The sequence below is a fragment of the Benincasa hispida genome, chromosome 5 (assembly GCF_027475165.1).
Source record: "Benincasa hispida cultivar pf3 chromosome 5, pf3_genome.v1.1, whole genome shotgun sequence".
Classification (NCBI taxonomy): domain Eukaryota; kingdom Viridiplantae; phylum Streptophyta; class Magnoliopsida; order Cucurbitales; family Cucurbitaceae; genus Benincasa; species Benincasa hispida.
The window spans coordinates 24,882,525-24,902,124 of NC_143482.1; the positions used below are offsets into that span (position 1 = coordinate 24,882,525).

At 38.4% G+C, this 19,600-nt stretch overlaps 1 protein-coding gene across 1 annotated transcript; it reads left to right on the top strand.

Annotated features, from left to right (window-relative positions):
- On the top strand, window positions 1-1,086 carry LOC150035994 (pyrophosphate--fructose 6-phosphate 1-phosphotransferase subunit beta-like). Its single transcript, XM_090313538.1, has 4 exons — window positions 1-206; window positions 607-751; window positions 881-934; window positions 1,021-1,086. The coding sequence occupies exons 1-4, from the start codon at window positions 1-3 to the stop codon at window positions 1,084-1,086; spliced, it is 471 nt and encodes a 156-aa protein (XP_090169664.1).
- Window positions 1,087-19,600: the final 18,514 nt, after the last annotated feature.

Sequence of the window (19,600 nt, forward strand, 5' to 3'; positions counted from 1 at the left end):
ATGTCTCCGCCTTTCATCGCTAATACTGATGTTTCCCTTGTCATTGAATCTTCTCCGTCGAAGATCGACCGTGTTTCTACTGTGTATAGTGAAGCCCAAACCCACCGTATCGATCAACCTCTCCCTTTTCCCTCTGTTCTCAAAAGCCCCTTCAAAATCCTCGATGGTCCTCCTAGCTTTGAGTTGATTGATGTCTCGAAGGAAGAGTAGTGACATGCATTTAGTTTTGTTTGTTCTTTTACTATGTTTTGCTTATGATTTTAAATCTCGCTTTTGTTTGGAGCTTGAGTTTTACTGAATGCGTTTGAGGCCAGTTGCTACATCTTAAGGTTTTGGAGTGTTTGAGTTGTGTGTTATATGTGTGTGCAGATGAGATCACAAAGCTGTTTCCTGATGTTTTCGGCCAACCGTCAATAATGTTTGTGCCAAGTGATTCCACTTCGGTGTAGGTGCATAAGAAATTGAAGATCGGAGTTGTCTAGTTTGGTGGCCAAGCACTGAGAGGGCATAATGTGATTTCTGGACTATTTGGTAGGGTCTAATTGTGTCCACATTTATAAATCAAGAATAAATGTTTGCTTTTCTGTTCAAGTTGTGGATAATTAGCAACTTCTATGATTTTGGTGAAGATTACCTACAGGTTCATGCAAAAGGAAGCACGTTGTATGGTTTCAAGAGTGATCCTACAGGGATCATGAAATGTAAATATGTAGAACTGACTGCACAATTTATCTACCCATATCGCAATCAGGTTAATTTTCTTGAAGGGATTTCTAGCTTTCACTTGTTAGAATTGTTAGTGTGAATATGTGCAGTCTTGAAGCGAAGTGATTGCCATTTGAATGCAATTCTTGATTTAAATGCATTTTTCTTTTATCAGGGTGGTTTTAATATGATATGCAGTGGGAGGGATCAGATTGAAACTCCAGATCAGGTGAAACTCTTTCTTCCAAGAATTTTCATTTTGAGACGTCTTAGTTGTAGTCAAGGCATTAATTGACAGTTCGGTTCTATTTCCAGTTTAAGCAAGCTGAAGAAACTGCTAAGAAGCTTGATTTGGATAGCCTTGTCAATTGGTGGAGATGATTCCAACACAAATGCCTGTCTCCTCGCTGAAAACTTTAGGTATTTTTCAGAACTATGAAATTTGTTTATTGCCTCCCTCCTTTTTGCTCTCTCTTTCTCACTCTCATTGTCGTATATGGATAAGTTATTCTTCTCTTTCAGATATCGAGGATAGTTCATCTTGCAGTACATCCTGGCTGTAGTGGAAACACTTTCCCTTTTCAACCGGTGGACGCCTCCTTGGGGTGACAGACGGTGGGTTAGCAGGCATCTTCCTTTTTCCCTTACCACCCTTCTTCTTCTTCCCCTTTGTAGAGTTAGAAGTAGAAGGTGTAGACTTCGTTCCTGAGGTTGAACCTCTATGGAATGTCCTCGAGGATGAAGCAACATTTGCCTCACCCTTCTTCCTTTCCGATTGGTAGGTCTGCAACTCGATGAGGAGAGTTGTGAGGTTATATTTCCCTTTCTTAAGAATCACATTGCTAACAAAGTGCAGGAAGCTCTCGGGCAATGAATGCAGGATTATGTTAACTTGACTGCTCTTATCGATGGTAGACCCATTCAACTCTGCCACATTAAAGTGGGCCATCATGTTAAGCACATGGTCACGAACAGAGGTGCCTTCTTCCATTTTGGAGTTGAATATGTATTTTAGAGCCTCATGCAAAAGTGGTTCAGACGGTTGTCCAAATATCCTCGCAGGGACTCCATGATCTCACGTGCTGAAACCAGATGCTCATGTTTCTTGGCCAAAACTTCATAAAGATTTGCCAAGATGTAGGCTGGGGCCTTCTCGTTGGCCATTGTCCATCGCTCGTTGGCCATTATCATTTGACCCTCTCAATGTTTTCTTTGCAAACGATCAAGGTACACGATTGCAGAGGAGCTGCATGAAGATGTAACTACTTTATTTTGCCACCACAATCCAAAGGAAGATCGCCGCAAAGAAAGAGACATCAACAAACAATACGGGCGACAATGCAAATTTGGGGGTTGTATTTTTCCTTCACTCTATTACAAATTCTGCACTATCGCATTGCATTTTAATTTTGAAAGTTTTATCACCGCATCCTCTTTGATTACCGTAATCATTTAACATTCATAAATTTAGTAAGGCGTCGCATGATTTCTCTTTTCCATTTATGATTTCAATGATGAATCACATGCATATTTTTTTTTTATATACTAGAGTCAACTTATTTTTAGGACAATCACCTCGTGAAATATTTCTAAAAGTTAGTGGTCTGCTAGCTTTTTTTCAAACTGACCCTTTACCAAAATTCCTAAGAACATCACATGACTTCTTTTAAAAATTTGGAGGTGAGGTATTTATTTTCGACTTTGCTATTTTTAGCTCTATGAAAAAAAAAGAGAGGAAAATTTTGAGAATAACAACTCCACTGCCAACGCAATGGGGAAACCCATGTTGATAAGAGTTAAGTTGTGAAGGGCACTTACCTGTAGTTGGATGTCTGCATGACACGTGGGGGCAAGCCAAAACGAAAGTAAGTTGCCAGGATCAATGCATAAACAAATGACCGTAACTCCGCTGCCAAGTAGGTATGAGTCTAGTCTGAGAAAGAGCGTCCTGCTCGTAGTTGGATGTCCGCATGACAATGTGGGTGCAAGCCAAAACGAAGGCGAAGCACTTGGATCAGCGCATGGAGTTGTGCTCGTCAAGCGATTGCAATCATCGAGTCGAAGTTGCGGTATTAAGCGAATATGGTCACTGCAAGATTATGACTACACAATAACGCATAATAGAGGGATCAACGCAAGGTTGGTGGAATGAACGCATCAACATAAATCTTGGGAAAATCAAAAGCTGATGTTGACATTTCACCTACCACACCGTTAGCAGCAGAGATTCAGAAAGGACTAACGCACCGCGAATGTCAAAATAAGAGCAGTCCATTAATGCTGTCGGCGATCCAAGCTCTATATAAAGAATCCGATGAGAAGAATTTCAACTTATCCAGGGTTTTTCCCTGTGATATAGACAAATGCGTAGAAGAAAGCTTGAGATTTCTTCATCTCCCTCTTCCATTCCGAGAGACTACCGGAGCCTTCGATCGAAGCTAGATCTCGAGAGAGTCAGCTCTACCACCCATCCATGGCACCACCGGTAGCCTTGACACACATCCGCTGGAAGTAGGTCATTGTGTCCCGCTGGTCATTTCATTTTCATCCCTTTTCTTATATTGTATTGTATGACATTTTGTGATTAAGGAATTAATACATGATTTATTTAATGCATTTTTGTGTTTCCTTCGATTCCATCTCCATCTTTCTTTACTTTGCATCCTTAACTTTCATTGCATCACTTAGTGAGATTGCTATAGTATCGCACACTTAGTCAAGTGGATTAGGGATATGAAGCATGTAGCAAACCACCGAGAGGTGTGCGTTTTGTGAGTGTGTGAGTAAACCTTATTTGTTTAGTGTGAAGCTGTAGCTACGCCTGTCTATAGGCGGATGCAACACTTGTCTATAAGTAAAGTCAGCAACAACTAACTGCTCGAGAGGGTAAGTTGTCGGTCGCATTAAGCAATGTAAGTTATTTTTCTCTAGAGATAGGAATAATGTTATGTCAGCAAAGTTTATGCGGTTTCCTTGTCTTATGAGCGCTTCATTCATCATTTAGACATGAGAGAATAGTCTAAAATCCAAATCTAAGATTTGAGAGAGCGGATTGGAATGCATAAGCAAGAATGGGGAACTTACAGATAAGCTTCGTTTGCTATCACACAGCGTATGCACATTATGGATTCATATTGCATGCATCCAGGAAGTAGGATACAGTGGTATGCGGCCATCACGCTCATACGGCGAGAGCACGTGAGTGGGTCATGGAATGCTGAGTCCAAAAACTCTCCACCTCGATCCAATTGAAGTGTTTTAATCCGTCTATCTAATGCGTTTTCAACTTCAGTCTTGAACTCTTTGAACCTTTCAAAAGATTCAGACTTCCATTGCATAAGATAAACATACCCGTACTTGGAGTAATCATCAGTAAAATTGATAAAATACTCATAGCCACCTCGGGCTTGCACATTTATAGGACCACAAAGGTCAGAATATACTAACTCAAGAGGCTCTGTGGCTCTATAATCTTTTTCAGTCAAAGGTCGTTTAGTCATCTTACCCTCAAGGCAAGACTCGCACACTGATAAAGAATTTTCTTCTAACTCACTTTGAAGTCCATTCTTCACCAATCTCTCAATTCTATTGATATGTGCCCTAAATGTAGATGCCAAAGTTGGGCATTTTCTTTTGGAGAAATTCGTCGACATTTTGTTGTAGTTACGACAGTTCTAAACAATTCAGTATTATGGAGGGATTAATGGCTAATGGCCTTAGCACATATAAATTCGATTCTAGATTTGCAGTACAAATTAAAACACCATCTTTATGAATAAACCCTTTATCCACATTAAAAGAGACAGTATATTTACATTGCAATAAACACTTTACAGAAATAAGGTTCCTTTTTAGTTCGGGAACAATATATACATCAAATCAAAACAAGAAACCTATTCTGTAAAGCTAACTAGAGCCCTCCCACTGCCACAGCTGAGACGACGTGCCCGGTGCCTACTCGCATCGTCATCTCACCAGCCTCTAGCTGTCGCCAAGATTTAGTCCCCTGAAAAGAAAAACAAACATGGTTAGTGGTGCCCAAATAAATTATTTAGGTAGAATGATCATTCTCCACTAAACAAGTTTCAAGGACAAGTAAATCACATTTACCTTTATCGGCCTTGGCCTTAGCCTTGGTTGCTTTCTTCTCTTTCAGATACCGAGGACAGTTCCTTTTCCAGTACATCCTGGTTGCAGTGGAAACACTTTCCCTTTTCAACCGGTGGACGCCTCCTTGTGGCGACAGGCGGTGGGTTAGCAGGCGTCTTCCATTTTCCCTTACCACCCTTCTTCTTCTTTCCCTTTCCAGAGTTAGAAGTAGAAGGTGCAGATTTCGTTCATGAGGTCGAAGATGAAGCAAATTTTGCCTCACCCTTCTTCCTCTCCTTACTTTTAAGTAAAGATTGGTAGGTCGTTGAGGAGAGTTGTAAGGTTATATTTCACTTTATTAAGAATCGCATTGCTAACAAAGTGCATGAAACTCTCTGACAATGAATGCAGGATTGTGCTAACCTGACTGTCCTTATCGATGGTAGACCCATTCAACTCTGCCACATTAAAGTGGACCATCATGTTAAGCACATGTTCACGAACAGAGGTGCCTTCTTTCATTTTGGAGTTGAATATGTATTTAGGAGCCCCATGCAAAAGCTGTTCAGATGGTTGTCCAAACATCCCTGCAGGGTCTCCATGATCTCACGCGCTGAGACCATACGCTCATGTTTTTTGGCCAAAACTTTAGAAAGACATGTCAATGTCTCTCGAACCTTGTCATTGGCCATTGTCCATCGCTCGTATGTCTCTCGAACATTTTGAGTGGCATTTGGAGCTGAAATAGGAGGACAGACCTCTGTGAGAGCGAACATGAGATCCTCGATGATTAGGATCGTCGTGATCATGTGTTTCCATGTTGCGAAATTATCGCTAGTTAGTTTTTCGGCGCTCAACAAAGCCAACATGGCTATTGCCATTTTGAACAAGTTGTTGCGGAAAATACGAAAAAACTTTATTAGATTTTGCTAAACCACTTTTAAACCAATCAGTTTTGCAAAACGGTTTCAAGTACTCTAAGTTATAAACCTCTATTTTGCAATGATGCCCAGTGAGGCAGGACAAACGTCACTGGTGGAGTGATCAGTTGCCCCTTCGCTGGGATGAGACATTCTCAACCATTAGGCAGAACCAACTCTTGGAATTGAATCTAACGGCCACCATTTTTCAAGAACTGTTAACCTTTAACCATTCCGCATAAGTGTGACCCCCACTTTCGGTGTCAGAGTCCCGCCCTAATGAGCCCACCATAGGGAACAAGCAGATTAGGACAAGAGATCAAATAAAGAAACGCGCAAAATTGCCTCCTTTAGGGGGACCCTCCTAGGGTGCCTCGAGACGATGCGTAGTAACTTTATTCAACCTAACGAGGGAGACCAAGGGATATGTTGTCGCACTTCCCGCCTCCATTTACTATGAACACTCTCTCCATCCCCCTTGATATTGACCTACTCAAACACCATCTGTTATAAGGGGACACGCCAAAGGTGTCGCGAGGCCGAGGGTAGATCTCATGGTGTGGACTAATTAGGAGAAACATGAAAGGTTTAACTGAAGCATCTTATGCCATACCTCCCACTGAATGTTCTACCTGTGGGTTCATTAACTTAGACAATCCAGCTACTGATTTTAGTCTAAGTCATCTTTTTAAACTCTGCTCATAAACAACGTTTGCCTATGAAATATGAACAAGTTCAAGTAGTCACATTTAAACACTTTAATGGACTTTCCTTAACTTGCATGCATGCATCAAATCTATCTAATTCACTTTTTCAGGTAAGTTCCTAGGTAGGGGTGTTACGTTTCCGTCAACTTAAATACCCCAGCCTAGACAGAACCTGCCTTAGACAAAAGGTTCCTTATAGATAGATTTGCTACACTTTAATCTTTTATTAGCCAATTTAATCCTATGAAATTGATTAAAAGATTAAAGCCTTAGGGTTGCTAATCATATTAGAATCGTGATCTTAGGTCTATGTGTGATCCAAGTTTTAAACATTTTAAAACATGAATTAAACCTAAGTAAGCATGCATGTTTTTCTTATTTCTTTTAGTTCTAATTTCTCTTTAACTTTTAAAAAGAAACAACTAAAAAACCATTACGCACAATGAGGTGTTTATAACAATTATAAAGTAACCTATGTGTCATGCTTTATGCAATTTCCGGTCATTACTATATATAACTTTTATATAACCCGTAATAACCAAGCAAACATGCTATCATTTACCGTGATACTATAACAATTATAATATAAAGATGATGCATGCTAATGCTTTTTATGCATGCATAAATATAACTCTTATATTATATGATGCATGAACATGCTCTTACATAATTAAATCATGCTTCTCTAAATTAATTAACAATTACAATAAAGAGATGATGCATGATCATTGCATTACCTAAGGTGGGATTTACTATATATGCATACCATATGAAAAAACATACATTGCATGTAATTTAAAGGATTAATGGAGCGGGATGAGCATTTACAAAAATCGGAATGAAATAACCCTATCTATTACATTTTCATCGAGTGAATCGGATCACAGGCGAGCCGGGTCTTGAACCGCCAGGAGGACTCCATTGTGTAGGAAACATCGAAAGTAGACGATCGCCTAGCACATACTAGACGATAGACGCAAAAAATAAATGATTGCGTAGACGACAACGAGGCTGTGAAGCCTGACCGCTCAACGCGGCGGCAGGTAAACGATTTACCTTGCGTTACTAAGTGATCATTTAGTCAGTTACTATCACACCCCGCCCAGACCACCTTCTTAGCCTAGAGAAAGGCGTGACTGCAGCAGTTACCAACCCTTGGGCTGACACTTACTGCCTAATAACTCTTGCAGAATAACTCTGATACCAATGATAATTCATATGCAACGGGACGTCTTTAGGCCCATAATGTATTAACATAGAAACATAATATGTTTAGAGTCATTACAACACTAGATTTACAAGTCCCAAAACCCACAAACCCTAGTCCCTATATGAACAATAGCAACATGGAGCAGCCGCGACACGAAATTCCTTACCTTAGCTAGATCTCGTTGGTGCCACCTAAACGATAGGTAGATGTACAATATTAACCGTAACCACCTAGCAAACGGTTACAAGTCTTTTAGTCATTTAGTGACGGAGCAGATACTGAGCTATCTTCAGAGGATTTGACCACTACCTGTTGGGGGGGGGGGGGGGACAAAACATTTGAAAATGGGGTGAGCTTACATCCAGTGAGTGACCGAGAAAACATAGTAAATTCTCATACATAATTTCAAAAAATAGTTTTATCTGAAATATAAACTTTTGCAGCATAAATATTTTCCAAGCGTAAATTATATAAAACTGTTTTTAACATAAAATAGTAAAAGCATTTCTCAAATCAAGTACTTTATAACGGGTAAAATAATCCCAACACCAACTATTAGTTCAGAGAGAACCCTTTTGTTCAATCTCTGACTTTATTCACCTATGGCCACATTAGGTACTACTGTTCAAATACCTTCTCCTTGTACTTCAGTGTCGAGCTACTAGGTCACCTTCTCAAACGTACTTCAGTACCAATAGATACCTTCTCCTTGTACTTCGGCATCGCATTTTACAAAAACTATTTATAAACAACTTTTCACTTTAAAGCATGTATAGTATAACACATATACATCGTGGCTTTAAAGAGGGTAATGAATGCTAGATAAAATCAATACATTTACACATGTAAATAATATTTCAATAGTATGCATGTGTTCAAACAACAATTCAAACTTGCTTGGAAACCACTTTGTAAAACTAGTAGGCATGAGAATTATTTTCGCAAATATGCTTTCTGTAAATGTTGTAATCCAAAAAAGCTTAAAAACATTTTAGTTTGAAAACATTTTAGCCACTCACCTCGAATTCTTAGGAACTTTTCACTATAGTAGCTCCTCGGTCCCCTTTTTCACCCTTAGAATCCAGATTCAACTTTCAACTTAGATTACTCATAATTCCAAACCTTATTTGGAAACTCTTCCTTATATAAACTTATTCTAAAATGTCTTAGGAATCTTACCCTAAACTTTCAGCTTAGAATTCCTCATGGATTGACCGAAATCTCAAAATCTTCAAGATTGGCTTAGACTGATCCGACAGTCTGACCCTTCTGCGTTCTTCTCAACCTCCAGCCAATTCCTTTGAGATTTTTTCCTTCGACAGCCCTACTCTGAAAACTAGACTTCTAAAGCTTTCAGATGGCTTTAGAATCACTCCAAATGCACGAGTAGATTGGAATATCTCCTCGTCCAAAGTTGACACATTCCTCTGAACCCTCACTGCCCTCTACTTTCTCTATGAATTTTATGATTTTTGTGTGATTTGAAAATAAAATCCCAACTCCCTATTTATAGGCATTCAAATTGCTCATGGGATTGACAACACCTACTTGGTTGCATGGCCAAATGTTTAATCCTTCCTTTATCAACATAAGCTTGCATCACCTTGTCCTAAAGTGTTTTCTTCATATGCGTCCACCAAATTTCCTTAGCCCTTAAGATTTTTTCTTATGAAGACACTTAATTTTGGTTGACATTTGCCCTTGCGTCTTCAACCTTTGTTTTTATTCAATTTAGGGTTTCCAATGTATAATCTACAAGAATGTGGCCAAATTCAACGCATAAATACTTGCCCGGCCGTTCGATGCATAGGCGAGGCCCTTCGATCGCGTGGGTGTGACGTTCGAATGCAGCACCGGACAAGGCATGCCTGATGCATAGGCTGCTCTCGCTCTCTCCCAGTTTCTTGCTGGTCTTGCTCTCTCCACTTTCGCTCTTTCCTACTTTCTCACTCAAAATATTGCTCTCTCCATTCTCGCTCTCTCCAACTTTCTAGCTCAAAATCTCGCTCTCTCTACTCTCGCTCTCTCCCACTTTCTCGCTGTCTTGCTCTTTCCAATCTCGCTGACCCACTTTCTTGCTCAAAATCTTGCTCTCAATGATCTCGCTGGTCTCGATCTCAATGATCTCGCTGATCTCACTCTCAACGTTCTCGCTCTTAGCTACTGCGAACATTGTTTGTCTCCGTGCAATTTCTACATATTTGTGCCACTAGTCACTTGCCTTCTAGTGCTTTATGCACAACACGCATTTCACATAAATTTTCTTTACTTTCCCAAACTCAATTTCCATATTTTTCTTTTTCAAATCCCCATTCCTTCTTCACCATTCCACACTAACTTTCTCATAAACCTCCTTATTATACAAATTTCATTACAATTTTACCAATTGAAGATTAACTTAAATTACTCAAGGAAAATCTACTTAACACTCAGAAATTTCCTTCCCCTTAACTTAGGATTTAACTTTCACTTAGTTAATTCCTTTTATCACTTGCTTAAGTAAGGAAAATAGAAATCCGGGTTTCACAGTTACTAAACGATGAAGCTTGTTGACCTAAACGATCGTCTAGTGTGCACGCGTGTTAAACGATATGCGGGCATCCCATCGTCTACATGACCCGATACTCAGCAATCGAGTACCCGATCGTCGACATGATGCGATCAACCCTTAATCACGTACCCCATCGTCTACACGATGTGATCAACCCTTGATCGTCTCCTTCCTCGAAGAACCACAACGCTTGCTCCGATCTTCACGAGACTTAAACAGACTTTGAATTACAGACTCGATAATGATTATTAATGCCAAAAAACGCAGGGGCCTTTACAAACAATCGCAAATGTAAAAGAATTAAATCAAACCGAGGCTAACATCCACGAAAACATCCATTAATCCGCACATCCACAGCAATTTAACGATTAAACAGAGTAGAAATACACCCACCAAGAACATATGTCACACCCCGCACCAGATTATCCTCCTAATCTGGATGGAATGGTGACTGCAGCAGTTACCAACCATTTTGCTGGCACTTACTGCCTATCTTACCTGTTAAATATTGCTCAAACCCGGAATACATTCAAATTAACTCAAAACTTAACACGTTTACATTACAGGGTTTCACAGCACTGTTCATACATGGATATTACAATCTAGTGAGTCCCATCAAGAATACTAGTCACTAGATAGACACATGTCACTAACTAATATGTATCTTCAATTACGCTTCCTTTAACCTGTTTCTTCTAGTGGTAGAGCAGCAGCAGAAAAGTCTTCTAGGAACTGACCGCTACCTGGAAAGGAAAACGTTTGAAAACGTGAGCTAGAAGCCCAGTGAGTGACTTAATAAAATGTAAATCTCATGCTTAAACTGAAAGCTTGAAAACATAATACTGGGACTTAAAATATACCAAGAAAACGTGTACATAAAACCTTTTAAACCATTGTATCTGAAACCTGAATCTTAGTTGAGAATGAACATTCACTGCTCTAGTTCTCAACGTCAAGCCATGGCCAGATGAGACCTTTACTTCGACTTGTTCATATTAAACTATGGCTAAAAGAGATCCCTACGTCGATCTCTTTAAATATACTGATGGCATCTCAGGCAACATCCTTAAAACATAAACGTTGATAACAACTCTTAAACATCAATAATCATCATTATTCCCTAGTTGAGAACGAGCATACACTACTCTAGCTCCCAACGTCTATTATTGGCCAAGAGACCCATACCTCGGCCTCTCATTCAGACCTACGTACATACACATGGAGTTTTCTATGTACCGTCAACACCTTAGGTACATTTATTCAGATACCTTCCCTACCTTTAGTATCCCTATTCATTATGTTTAGAAATACCAACGCATGTACTTTGGCAACCTTAGGTATTTAAAACATAGTACGTCAAGCTTCATTCAACCTTAGCTTTAACCCTAACGCATGCTTCATACTTTGTGAAATAAATTGGCTTAAAACATATTGAACTAGCTTGTAAAACCACTAGCATGCGTTAGACATGGAAAACATACTTGGAAAACTCATACATTAGTAAACATCATATGGTGATAAACATTCATAAGTATTAAAATTTCAAACTATCCTTCTAGCCGAGGAGAATATACGGCTGCCTTATCCTTAGTTGAGAGTGAACTACTAGTTCTAACCCTCAATGTCAACCTTAGTCGAGGAGAACCCCTTTTGCTCAGTTCCTCGACGTTGTATTACCTACGTGCACGTGGTTATAATTGAGTACCGTCGTACCTTATGTACCTGACTAGGATACCTTCTCATTGTCCTTCAGTATCCTTAGGTACTTGACTAGGATACCTTCTCATTGTCCTTCAGTATCCTTAGGTACTTCTGCTCAGATACCTTCTCAAACGTCCTTCAGTATCGAGTTGCTAAGATACCTTCTCAAATGTCCTTCAGTATCAAGTTGGTCCGGTACCTTCTCGAATGTCCTTCGGTACCAAGTTGGTCAGATACCTTCTCAAATGTCCTTCGGTATCTGGTTGGGTGGATACCTTTTCAAATGTCCTTCGCTATCGCGTTTTACTTAAAACTAGTCATAAACATGTAGTTGAACATTAAGGCTTAGTGCTGAAATCATCATACTAGGAGATCAAATAAAGAAACGTGCAAAACTGCCTCCTTTAGAGGGACACTCCCAGGGTGCCTCGAGATGATGCATAGTGACTTTATTCAAGCAGCTGCCTACTTGTTCAACAATTTCAGTTCAAAATTCAAAAATATATAACTCGATTTCCAGGCCCCATCTTAAAAAGTTTCATTCTACAAAGTTGTTTATAATTGAGTTAACAATATTACCTCAAATATTTAGCTCAAAACGCTTCGTAATTCTTTATGGAGCTTCAATTCTTCTCTGATGGCCTAGATTCACCTGAGAAACGAATCTTTCGTCTTCATTTTGCCTCTCCGGCCTTATTCCGGCGAGTTTTCCTTCCAGTAGCCCATCCACAGAAAATAGACATAGAACTTTCAAATGCCACTGGAATTACACAAATAGCCTAAGTAGTTTATCCAAACCGACCCAATGAATTCGACCTTCTTGCTTATATTACCACCCAAAATCCAGCATGAACCCTCCTTGTTCCATATGGCCCACTATTGGTGATGAAGAGCTAGGATTTACCAAATTTCCTTTTGCTAACTTCACTCATAATATTACTTCAGCACTACACCTCATTAGATGGCACGATCTCAATCATATGCTTATTATGCATTCCATCATCAAGCATGACCTTTCTTAGCCTAGCCAAGTTTTGTCCTACTTTTACACTTAGCTACCCAAGAGCCTATTTCTTCTTGCTTCCATCTTCTACTCTTCCTAAGACATGGCTTCATTAGCTCATTAGAAGACATCACATTACTTACTCTTACTTGAAATAATTAGGGTTCGGGTTTTACAACATATATAAAATTCGTTGCAACAATAAAATTGGAATATCAGAATCTAGCTCTGATACCAATTGAAGGATCTCTTAACGAAGAGCATCCATGAGCACATTCGAATCTTTCCAATTTCACCGTGATCGAAATACACCATATACATTCTAACATACAAACATACAGTAATTAACGGCATGCTTTGAACTAAATAAATAACAAGGGAAAGAGTTCTCATACCAGTTGAAGACGTTTTTCAAGCTTTGGAACTTAGAACGCAGCGGAAGACCTCTACCCGGTCTACTATCGCCCAGCCAATGCGTCGGCTGTAGCAACACGATCAATCACGAACAAATGAACACAACGGGGACAACACCACCAAAATGGAGCCCTTGGTATTCTCGGAGTGAGAACCCAAAGTGTGGTCTTTGGTGAGTTTGGTAGAGATTGGAGAAAGTACTAATCGTGTAGACAATAAGCAAGTGGAAGACAAAAGGAAGCTATTGTATAGCTAAGTGCTTATCATTTATAAGAAGTTACATGATCGTGTAGGTTTTACTGAACGATCGTTTAGGAAAAAGTAGACGATCGTTTAGAAAACACGGCACACTATACGATCGTTTAGGAAATCTATCCAATCGTTTAGAAACTTGCGTGCGATCATTTAGGCGTGAGGTGTGCAATCGTTTAGGCGTTGAGCGACTATCGTATAGGCTCTCAATTGATGCGATCGTTTTCGTTTCCACACCGACGCAAAATTTTTTTGAACTTTTCAAAATGAAACAAATTTCATTTTATTCTTCGGTTATTATAATCGACGCGGTTTTTTCCACTAACGCATGCCCGAGAGAAATTTTAGGCTAATTATCATATAATTAACCAATTAAATAATTAACAAATATAATCATATTATATTTTTACCATATAGTTTGGTATCTGATATCACATATATACTATAGTAATTTTTCCTCTGCTTTATATAAATCATATTTATATCAAATTTACTCCAAAACAATGTATTCATACATTTAGTCAATTATATCATATATAATTAACCAGTCCAATTATATCATATATAATCGAATTTCTTCTTGTCAATTTGAACATTTCAAATTAATCCAAACACAGATTCTCGACTTTATCCAAGCTACACAGGGAGCTAATGGACCTGTGGCTTGAAGCTCCAACGGTATGTGAATAGCTGACTACACTCTTTAGCCACGAGATCCACCATCTATTCACTGTCAGACATTCCACTAAAGACCAACAGTTGAACTCTTCTTACCAATTATATTTTTCTCTGTCCATCGGATATAACCAATCATGAGTACGATGACCCTTCACAGATGCTTGTAAGTACAGCTGGGCCAAATTATCGTTTTGCCCCTGTAGTTACATCTCACTTCTTAAGTACCATTGATTTCTCTAATGAAATACAACATAGTCCAACTATGTGTGAACACCTCTCGGGTCAAGAGAATGTGTGTCGCGTCATATCGTTCAAGCCCCAATCAGCCTTAAGGGAGCTATTTATCTACTTACCCCTGCCTTGGGAAGAAGTGAATTGCATCTTATGTAACTGAATTCCCAGCTCCCAATCAGACGAATCTCCAAAATGGTAAGTTTGAATTGACGACTTGACCCACTCGCACCCATACAAATCAAAGGACTGCCTAGGGATTTTATGTTTATTGGTCTGTGTAAAGCAAATAAAACATGCAACTGAGCAAAAAACAAGATGTGAAGTAAATATCATATATTATACAACACAAGCGTTCGTACAAACTATTTACAAATTACAGGACACGAGACTTTAGGACATCAACCCTAACAATATTAAAAGAGATAGAACAAAACATATTTCACTCAAGCTTTTCTACACTCATGATCTTGAAGAAAAATGGCAACATCACTGTACAACAAATTTGTACGAAGGATAACCTCCGATTTATTTACAAAGGTATTACCAACCGCAACTTTTGAAAAATTAGTGCACATCATAGGAATGTGGTGACTCAGAGATCTTAAGTGATGTTTTCGTGAGGGGGAGTGAACATATTGTATTCTTTTAAAAGTATGTATTATATGAAATATGTACTATTTTTTCTTCACTAGGGTTTTTTTTCCATTGGATTTTTTCTACTAAGGTTTTATCGAGACATATTTCATATATATATATATGGGCATCCAATGGGGAGTATAGTGTCCTAACAGCCATGTGTCATTTTTCATGTTGTCCATGTGCCTTGTAATAATTTATGCTTGGTGTCCATGTAAGTCCGCATTCTACTTACATCCTTCAACGCATGGCTTCGATCGCGTGGATTCCAACGCATAATCGCATGAGTTATTCTGCCTAAGGTCTTTTCTTATTATCCTTTATGCATTATCCTTATGAAATTCTTTTTTTCCCGATTTCATTCCTTTGCGATGTTTCTATGATCGTACGTATAATTCACCGTATCTTCTAACTAAGCATCGCAAGGCGCTCCTTACTTTTAATAGCTTCTTCAAAATTTGAAAGTCTTAAGTTTTATTTTGTGCAAACCTTTGCTCAAACGTTTATTACCGCATTTCTGTGAGTTTGTTTTTAGCTTTGCGGTGAGAATGCTGCCAACCTCTAAGTTTGGGGGTGGCAGTGGTCTCGGAGAATTGCGTTCAGTGCATTGCGATCATTTTAAAAAAAAAATCCTTAAAAAAAATGAAGCGAGTTTTTTAGAATAATAACTCCACTGTCAACGCAATGGGGAAACTCATGTTGATAAGAGTTAAATTGTGAAAGGAACTTACCCGTAGTTGGATGTTTGCATGACACGCGTGGGGGCAAGCCAAAACGAAGATAAGTCGCTAGGATCAACGCATAAGTGCAACTCCTATGCAACAGATACTCTCATGTAATTATGAAAATTGAAATTGTTGAGTCAGTTAATATATCCTGTTTGAGAATTTCATCTTTTTGCATTTTTACATGGAATGGTAAATATCAAACAAAACTTAAGGGTAAAGATAAAAATTTGTGATAAACAAAGGATTCATGGAATTAGGTTGAAACTTTTAATATGGTGCAATGGAACTAAGTATTGACATCCCATATCATATTCAATTGCCTAAGTGATATCGGATGCCTTTTTTCATCTGCTTTGAAAAATTTGTTCTCTACTACCTAGTTGTAGTTGACTCATGGAGATTTATTGGTTTTGAATGTATGCAGGCGAAAAAATTTTCAGACAAAAAATAATATGTTTTGAATATTGACTCATTTATTAATAGAGCTTTAGTTTATAGGGTACATCGAATTTACAATGTGTTTTGCAGGTTACGGCTAAGAAGTTTACCTTGAAAAACGTTACAGACTACATTGTCGATGTAATTAGTAAACGTTCTGAACTTGGTTATTAATTATGGTGTCGTACTTATTCCCGAGGGTTTGATTGACTTCATTCCGGAGGTATTTCTCTTGTTATTGTAACTAATTGTGTTTATTTCTTTTGGTTGTATGCTCACTATCCACTAAACCCAAGATTCTCCAGATCAATGTCATTCTTGAACTGATATCATTTATAACCCGCTTTCTACAGGTGCAACAGCTTATTTTGGAACTCAATGAAATTTTTGCCCATGATATTATAGATGAGGATAGGTTATGGAAAAAGAAATATTATTGATGAGGATAGGTTATGGAAAAAGAAACTTACTACTCAATCTCATCACCTTTTTGAATCTTTCCCACAAGCAATCCAAGAACAATTGTTGCTTGAAAGAGATCCACACGACAATGTCCAAGTAATTGTTTTTTCTTTTTGTTTTATACATGTCTTTCCATGAAACTGAGTTGGAAAAGAGAAGGCAAAAAGGTGCATATAATGGGCGGCCAATTCAAGGGGCAGTCACATTTCTTTGGGTACTTATTCTATTCATGCTTGAACTTTTGCTGGTTTATTTAAATGCTTCTGTTTAATAATTTATTGATAACACATATTATATTTAGCACTTGGGTAGTAGGCAAATCAATTGAGATCTAAAAAACATGCATGTTGGTAAATGCATTAAGATCTTTTAAATTCATATTTGATAATTAGGGGTACCAAGTATCTAGACTTTCATTATGAACACGTAAAGAAAATGGCCAATCAAGTGATGGGTTACGCTTATATCTAATTGACTTTCAAATGTAAACCTATGAATGGGACGAGCGAATGGCCACGAGATGATATGACAAAAATTGTACTTTGCTAGTTAGTGCTAGTGTTATCTCTGTTTATTTCTTCTTTGACTTATATGTACGAAGGGATGTGTGGTTTACCCACGAACTTTGATATCAACTTATTGCTATGCTTTGGGTTACACTGCTGAAGCTCTCCTTCAGAGTGGAAAAACTGGGCCAATTTCATTCTTTTTCTTGATATCAATTTCCTCCATAGATTTTTTCCTAGTTTCTATTACTTACTAGTTATGCATATTAGGTAGGAAATTTGGCTGCTCCAGTTGAAGATTGGATGGCTGGTGGAACTGCATTGACTTCATTAATGGACGTGGAGAGGAGACACGGTATGATTTTTTCATGAAAACGTGCATTCCTGTTCTCATGTAAATCTCACTTTTGTTTGGAACTTGAGTTTTACTGAATGCGTTTGAGGCCAGTTGCCACTTCTTAAGGTTTTAGAGTGTTTGAGTTGTGTGTTATATGTGTGTGCAGATGAGATCACAAAGCTGTTTCCTGATCTTTTCGGCCAACCGTCGGCAATGTTGGTGCCAAGTGATTCCAGTTCAGTGCAGGTGAATAAGAAATTGAAGATCGGAGTTGTCTAGTTTGGTGGCCAAGCACTGAGAGGGCATAATGTGATTTTTGGACTATTTGGTAGGGTCTCATTGTGTCCACATTTATAAATCAAGAATAAATGTTTGCTTTTCTGTTCAAGTTGTGGCTAATTAGCAGCTTCTATGATTTTGGTGAAGATTTCCTACAGGTTCATGCATAAGGAAGCACGTTGTATGGTTTCAAGGGTGTCCTGCAGGGATCATGAAATGTAGAACTTACTGCACAATTTATCTACCCATATCGCAGTCAGGTTAATTTTCTTGAAGGGATTTCTAGCTTTCACTTGTTAGAATCGTTAGTGTGAATATGTGATTTACACTATGTGAAGTGATTGCCATTTGAATGCAATTCTTGATTTAAATGCATTTTTGTTTTATCAGGGTGGTTTTGATATGATATGCAGTGGGAGGGATCAGATTTGTGCAATATGTGCGTGCAGATGAGATCACAAAGTTGTTTTCTGATCTTTTCGGCCAACCGTCGGCAATGTTAGTGCCAAGTGCTTCTAATTCGGTGCAGGTGAATAAGAAATTGAAGATTGGAGTTGTCTAGTTTGGTGGCTAAGCACTGGGAGGGCATAATGTGATTTCTGGACTATTTGGTAGGGTCTCATTGTGTCCACATTTATAAATCAAGAATAAATGTTTTCTTTTCTGTTCAAGTTATGGCTAATTAGCAGCTTCTATGATTTTTATGAAGATTACCTATAGGTTCATGCAAAAGGAAGCACGTTGTATGGTTTCAAGGGTGGTCCTGCAGGGATCATGAAATGTAAGTATGTAGAACTAACTGCACAATTGATCTACCCATATCGCAATCAGGTTAATTTTCTTGAAGGGATTTCTAGCTTTCACTTGTTAGAATTGTTAATGTGAATAGATGCAGTCTTGATGCGAAGTGATTGCAATTTGAAACATTTTGCTAACTTTTTTTTTTAATATTATCATTACCCTCTCAATTTTTTCTTTGCAAACGTTCAAGGTACACGATAGTGGAAGCGCTGCATGAAGATGCAACTACTTTATTTTGCCACCGCAATCCAAAGAAAAATCGCCGCAAAGGAGGCATCGACAAACAATGCGGGCGATAGCGCAAATTTGGGGTTGTATTTTTCCTTAACTCTATTCCAAATTTTGCACTATCGCATCGCATTTTAATTTTGAAAGTTTTATCATTGCATCCTATTTGATTATCGCAATCATTTAACGTTGATAAATTTAGTAAGTTGTCGCATGCTTTCTCTTTGCCATTTATGATTTCAATGATAAATCCCATGCATCTATTTTTTTTTTTTTTTTTTTTATATACTAGAGTCAACTTATTTTTAGGACAATTACCTCATGAAATATTTTTAAAAGTTAGTGGTCTGCTAGCTTTCTATCAAACTGACCCTTTACCAAACTTCTTAAGAACATCGAATGACTTCTTTCAATCTATTGGCAAGGAGGACAATACCGTATTTTAAATTGGGGGTGAGGTATTTATTTTCGACCTTGCTATTTTTAGCTATATGAAAAAAAAAGGAAAATTTTGAGAATAACAACTCCACTGCCAATGTAATGGGAAAACCCATGTTGATAAGAGTTAAGTTGTGAATGACACATAGCTGTAGTTGGATGTCCGCATGACACATGTGGGGGCAAGCCAAAACGAAAGTAAGTCGCCAGGATCAATGCATAAACAAATGACCGCAACTCCGCTGCCAAGTATGAATCTAGTCTGAGAAAGAGCACCTTGATC